General features: G+C 44.9%; 1 protein-coding gene across 1 annotated transcript; it reads left to right on the plus strand.

Moving 5' to 3' along the window:
• The first annotated feature begins 5,443 nt into the window (after positions 1-5,443).
• LOC119305823 (putative expansin-A30) lies at positions 5,444-6,628 on the plus strand. Its single transcript, XM_037582240.1, has 2 exons — positions 5,444-5,632; positions 5,727-6,628. The coding sequence occupies exons 1-2, from the start codon at positions 5,473-5,475 to the stop codon at positions 6,350-6,352; spliced, it is 786 nt and encodes a 261-aa protein (XP_037438137.1). The 5' UTR covers positions 5,444-5,472; the 3' UTR covers positions 6,353-6,628.
• The last annotated feature ends 326 nt before the right edge of the window (positions 6,629-6,954 follow it).

Here is a 6,954-nt window from a genome sequence, read left to right on the forward strand (position 1 = left end):
GGAAGATGCTTGGATCCCAAACCGTGCTAATAGAAAGGTCATCACTCCAAAGGGGTAACATTTGTTTTAAATATCAGAATTAATTCACCCATATTCAAACAGATGGGATGAGGATCTTATCAGACAGACCTTCTGGCCCGTTGATGCACAACGGGTCGTTGCTATCCCTCTGCCTCAGTTTAATATGTCAGATTTTGTTGCCTAGATTCATACTGAGAGTGGGAGTTTTTTTGTTCGATCTGCATATTTTGTAGAATGGGATCATCAACATGGAAGGAAACTTCGTCATGCAAATGGAATGGGTCGAACTAATTTTAATCCCATTTGGGGTAAGATTTGGAATTTATCTTGTCCAGCGAAGGTGATTTTTTTATTTGGCAGACACTACACGACACTCTCACATGTCGTGTTATGCTCGTCAATAGACACATGAAGGTTTTCACCTTTGTGCCCCTCTTGTGCTTCGGGTTCAGAAGACGCAAAGCATTTGTTGTTTCAGTGCCAAAAGGCTAAGGATGTCTGGAGAAGGCTTGGTTTAGACGAGATTATTGTTAAAGCTTGTGAAGTTGATGAGAGGCGGTTCTTGAATTTTTGTTACACATGCCTGACAAACATTAATATATTATGGGGTCTCAGAATATTCGGGAGCTGATTGTTGTTACGTCTTGGTATTTGTGTTGGAAAAGACGTAAACTAGTGCACAAGGAGAGAATTCAAGATGCTAAATATGTTTCAATGAGGATACAAGCTCTTACGACTAATTATGTTGGTGCCTCCAGTCCAAAGGCTTCTATGAAAAGGGGGGTTGGACTCGTCCTCCAGTGGGATATGTAAAACTTAGTGTTGATGCTTCTTTTGATTATGATCTTGTCAAAGGTACGGTTGGGGCCACCCTGAGAATATAAAAGGAATTTTATTGCAGGGGGTTTATGGAAAATAGATCATTGTGTCGACGTTCTAACAGCGGAAGCTTGGGCTCTCAGATTTGGTCTATCACTAGCACAACGGGCGGCATGCAACCGCCTTGTCATTAATTCTGATAATCTGGAGGTTATTGAAACTATGAATAATGGAGGACGGTCAGCAGGAGCGGCGACTGCAATTTTTGATGATTGCTATTTTTTGGCTTGTGATTTTTCTTCCTCCATGCTTGAACACTGTAATAGGGAAGCCAATAAAGTTGTGCACGAGCTTGCTAGGTTGGCTAGATTTTTTTGTGCTGTTGATTGGTTTGAGGAGCCTATGATTGAAATTGTACCTTTCCTCACAAACAGATGATGTATCTGTTATTTCGGTTGAATAAAGTGTATATGTTATCTTTTCCTAATAATAAAACACGCATTGACTTCATGGGTTCACCGTCACAATACGCTTTCTTTCCGTGAATTTACACTTTCAGTTTTCACCTATATTATTTTCTACATTCGAGGTGGTACTATTCATGTGATCATGTGGCCCGCGCCCGTCACGCACGATGTTAGTTTTGGTCACGTGGTACAACTCAAACCCGTAGACACTAAATAGGAAACAAGACGCGGGACGCCCAAACCGAATCAAATGCAAACACCAACTTGCGACGTCTACGTACACAAGCACGATTCCTGCTTCACGTAGCCAAGCTCGATCTCTCGCCGTTTTAAATAAGATCGAGCCATCATAGACAACCACGCGAGATCATCGATCGGGGCATCATCGGAAGCCACTACAACCGAGAACAATTAAGCACAAGGATCGATGGCGGCACACGAGCAGGAGCAGGAGAAGCAGCAGGACGATGATGCCTCGGCACAGAGGTCGCCGTTGCCACACAAAGTCGTCATGGAAATCCTTGCCTACCTGCCGGCCAAGTCCGCGGGGCGCTTTCGCTGCGTCTCACGTTCGTGGCAGGCCACGCTCTCGTCGCCGCGCTTCTTCGAGCTCCACCTCCGGCGGGCAAACCAGAGTCCGTCGCCGCCGGCCGGCCAAAGCTCTTCTTCAGTCCCACGGAAGAGCCCTCAGACGACTACTTCTTTTACGCCTGGCAGCCCGGCGGCGCGGCGACGAAGCTGATGCGTAATGACTTGCTGCGCCCCACCCTCCTCACCAAGCCGCTATCGGGCCTTAGCCCATCTAGGCAAAAATAACTGCCAGGCATCCTATAATAAGGGGAAAATATTGCTCTTTTTGGGATCAACCCAAGAACCTCTACGCTATTACGTAGTAAAGGATGCAACCAGCAGAGTTGCCTTTCAGTTTCTTTTAAAAGACAAAGTTTGCTTATGTTAATTGATAGTGCCACCTTGGTACTTTACATCGAATCTCACAGATTTTTATATGTCCGCAAGTAGACAATCAACAAGTCTTTCCGAAATAAAGAAAAATGGGGTGAGGTGTAGGTTCAGTTTATCATACGAGATCAGATGGATCGAGAGAGAAGGGCTTACATGAGATAGCCGGTTGTAGGTGGGTGAGAGTGGATTTTTGGAACCCGGGTGTATTGGAGGACTTTATTTTAAATACTTCGAAAATCACATTTAAAGTTTCAAAAAATTCTGAGAAAAATTCTACATCATCATATGGATGTATATTACACATGTGTAAAGTTTTGTGATGAAATAAGTAAATATGCGACCTATACAAAAATGACAAAATGGTGATTTCTAAATAGTGAATAATGCATGCACTGTTCATCTTTCCAAAATGACGATTTTGTCATTTTTGTGTAACTTAAATGGTTACTTATTTCAGCATCCAAATTTACACATGTGTAATATACATTCATATAAACATGTTGATTTGTTTTCAGAATTTTTTGAAACTTCAAAATAGCATTTTGACACAGTTCAAAAAATAGGGCTCCAATGCACCCGGGTTCCAAAGTGACTTTTTGGTTGTAGGTGCCAACAAGAAAGAGATCCGATCCAATAAACAGAGAGAGGATGCATCTACTCATGGGATGGGTTCTGTCTATTTTCCTTTTCTACTTTCGTTTTATTTCAAACAAAAGTTGGATTGTTTGAACCAAAATTCATTCAAATGCCTTGTAAAATTTATGTTTGCTTATATGGACCACTAAAGATCCAAATAAAATATTTACATAGGAGTATTACATATAGTTAATATTTCCTGTTCAAATTCAAACTAAATTTAAATTCAAGTAGGTTCAAACTCTAAGTATGTTATTTGATTTTCTAAATTTCTGAAAAATTTACGGTTCCTACTAATATCATTTGAAGTATTCACAAAGTTTATGACATTTCATAAAGTAAAAGTATCTCATTTGATAGATTTTTGATCTACGATATAGTTGCATTCATGGTTATATAAATCATACTATATGTTATTAACATCATGCATCTACCTTAAAATATACATTAGTTTTTACCATGAATGCATGAGTCTCTCACTAAAAAAGGAGAGCTTGATTATTGCGGCTTACACGCTGTGTTTTGTCATTAATAAAGTGCGTGGACATTTTTTATTCCGTTGCAACGCACGGGCCCTTACGTTTCTTCCCGTGAATTTACGCATTAAGTTTTTTTCTTCAACATGTCTATATTTATTTTCTATATTCAAGGTGATACTAATCTATCTATATATCCCCCGCTGCGTTGTTATTTTCGTCCACCCCGTTTAGGTGATTTTTTTGTCCTATATATGTTGCCCACTTGGAGTCTTTTCGTTCGCAAGCACTCCCGGTCTCCCCGCTCGTGTTTGTTTCCTACACGAGACACCAATCTCTGCAACCCTTGGTGCCCTCTCTAACCCTCCAATAAATACTGGATCATGAAAGAGAAGGCAAAAGGTGGATCCGGCGGTAGAGGCGGACTAGCAGATGGAGCCATCGGACAAGAGGAGGCATACGATGAGGCAAGTTCCACAGGGTGATTCGTCCCTCCTGCCGACCGTGAGCGAAAAGGATGGAAGAGGAGGGCTAGGCAGCAAACCTTCGGAACCAGTTGAGAAGCGAGTCACAGAGCCCCGTGGCGCTTTCTGGCAACGCTCGAGACCGTCAGTCGCCTACGCGCCCATCTAATCTATCGAGGGAATTAGTAGTTCCTGATTGGAGAGGAGGAAGAAGGGAACACGAGGACGAGACGACCGAGACGTCCGTTGTCTAGCAGCAAACGGTGGGTTTGACGAGGACAGCGGCTGTGCTGGCGTGCGGCGTGCGTCCGATAACTGTGTCCGGCGAGCGTGACGTGCGATGCGCGCTCATGTGCACCACTCGGGCGGCAAAGCATGCTAGCCGGCTGCATGCGTCTCTGTCGTCATGTGTGTGACGTGTGTCCAGCGTGCTGGGCTTGGGGTGCGTAATTATCTGATGGTCTGCTCTCTACACAAGCCACGGTCCTTCGGCATCAAGAACAACATGCGTCGGGAAGGAAGCATCCCTGGTTTTTTTTGTTCGCTTTAGTGCTCTGTTACGCATCTCTAATTGTGTGGTTGCATAGTAGGAGAGGAGGGGTGGGCTGTGACTTGAACATATGAGCTGGTCATCTTGGTGTCATTTGTGAACTAAATTGGCTATATTTCTTTTAGTTAAAAGAAGCACAGAGTAGATATAGATAATAAACATAGGAAGTAACATGAGAGAGAATTTAGAGTCATAACTTCAGTTCAGGGTATCGAGCATATATTTTACAAACTTTTTTTTCATGGAATATATTTACAGATTCAATTCAAACCCAGGAAGCATCAAACATGTTAATATGAAGTCCTCCAAGAAAAGATGAGTGTCTATAATTTTTTCTGATAAAATACGTTTTGATGCGAGTTCCACACAAAAAAATTCTTAACTAAAAAATATGAGCAGATTATGCTTGTTGCATTATTATTTTTGAATAGATACTTACTGCAACTATCACACGCGATTGGTTAGCTTGCTGCTGCTATTACTTCAGATTTGTTGATATTGCTATTTATTTCATGTTTTACTTTTCAATTTTAGAATGTACCAATAGTCATCTAAAGAATAAATTAATAATAAAGTTACGCTCTTCAGTCAAATCAATTTACTGGGAATCATAATAATGCATGTCCTGATCAAAGATCCATCCATTGTCTTATGGCATAGTTACTTGACCCGGCACATTCATAGAAAACGTTGTCTTTTTTCCGTTGCAACGCACGAACATTTGTGCTAGTTTTAAAAAATAGAATAAGAATGATAACCTATCCGATCTCTCCCAGAAAAAATAACATATCGTGATCAGAAATTAAAAGACACAGTTCCAACTTGCGAAATTCCTTTTCGAAGGAGAAAAACATACAAATCTGCACGTATGCCAGCTCGGTTCCTTGCAGGCACGACTTGGCCCGAAGATTGAACGATATATATTCCTCCTCAATCATCACCGGCTGATCTGACCACCACACTGATTGATCCAATCCGACGTAGTGCACACTATAAATCCACTCGCCCCATGCCATCTTCTGACAGAACTCAGCCAAGAAGAGAGCACTACTACAAGGCAAAGCGAAGCGAAGGCAATGGCTTCTGCTGCGTCCAAGTCCAAGTCCGCGGCCGTCTTGGTCCTCCTCGTCTCCCTTGCCGGCGTGGCCACCACCGTGGACGCCAGGTTCAGGGCCATGCAGTGGACTCCCGCCCACGCCACGTTCTATGGCGACGAGGCTACGGCCGAGACGATGGGTACGTAGCCTGCACTGCACACGTACTACATTGGTCAATGACCATGCATGCTTGTTTCTTGTTATGCTAATGTCTAGTTCTTGTGTTCTCGCAGGCGGGGCGTGCGGGTACGATATCACGGCGGGGTACGGCGCGGACACGGCGGCGCTGAGCTCGACGCTGTTCCTGGACGGCTACGGGTGCGGGACGTGCTACCAGATCCGGTGCGTGAAAGCCACGGCCTGCTACAGGGGCTCGCCGGTGATCACGGTGACCGCGACCAACCTGTGCCCGCCCAACTGGGCGCAGGACACCAACAACGGCGGCTGGTGCAACCCGCCGCGCACCCACTTCGACCTCGCCATCCCGGCCTTCAAGAAGATGGCCGACTGGCATGCGGGCATCGTCCCCGTCATGTACCGCAGGGTGCCGTGCATGCGCAAGGGCGGGATCCGGTTCGCGTTCCAGGGGAACCCGCACTGGCTGCTGGTGTACGTCACCAACGTCGGCGGCGCCGGCGACGTCGGGGAGATGTGGGTGAAGGGCAGCGGCGGCATGGTGTGGCTGCGCATGAGCCACAACTGGGGCGCATCGTACCAGGCGTTCGGGCAGCTCGGCGGCCAGGCGCTCAGCTTCAAGCTCACCTCCTACACCACCGGGCTGACCATCGTCGCCGCCGACGCCGCGCCGGCGAGCTGGAGCATCGGGCTCACGTACCAGGCTCGCGCCAACTTCAAATAGGAGTCGAAGCAAAGGTCTGAGGCACAGCACAAGAAGCAGGAGCTGTGACACTGACAACGCTCTGCGGTGCTCTGCTGGGATAATCGTTGCCCTCTACCGTTTTCGTTGCGTCGTTCCTTATTTTCAGTTCTCTCTAGGACCACACTCGCGCGTTGCCCCCGTCCAGAGGTGGCTGGTGGATAGACTAAAGACTAAAGTTGGTACAGCCCTAAGGCCAACTCCAACCGGCCGACCCAACGGACGTTGGATTTGTCCGCTTTCTATTAGTTTAGATGGTCCGGAGGGGCGGTGTTTATCCCTTGTCAGCTCTTTTCTGGCCGGTGCGTCCAACGGGTAATCCATTTGATTCGCATTGCTGTTTTTATCTAAACTTTCTTATTTTAGACATTCTACACATTTACATCAAATAAACAAATGATTGAAACATTGCACATTATTAAATAAATAAGTCAAATAACTTACAACCAAACAAATATAAATCACATAGTTTTACAACCAAATAGATTTAAAATTATAGCAAATAAATTGAAAGAAAAAGAGCAGATATAACTATTGGTTTTTTACGTGAGTCCACATATGCTTAACCAAATCATTTGAAGTTG

Source organism: Triticum dicoccoides, chromosome 1B (genome assembly GCF_002162155.2).
Source record: "Triticum dicoccoides isolate Atlit2015 ecotype Zavitan chromosome 1B, WEW_v2.0, whole genome shotgun sequence".
NCBI lineage: Eukaryota > Viridiplantae > Streptophyta > Magnoliopsida > Poales > Poaceae > Triticum > Triticum dicoccoides.

What these genes read in the sequence shown, in the direction of transcription:
- LOC119305823 (XM_037582240.1), top strand. Translation starts at nt 5,473, where the DNA reads ATGGCTTCTGCTGCGTCCAAGTCCAAGTCCGCGGCCGTCTTGGTCCTC. An exon ending in GGCTACGGCCGAGACGATGG is followed by an intron (nt 5,633 to 5,726) that starts GTACGTAGCCTG and finishes GTGTTCTCGCAG; the next exon opens with GCGGGGCGTGCGGGTACGAT.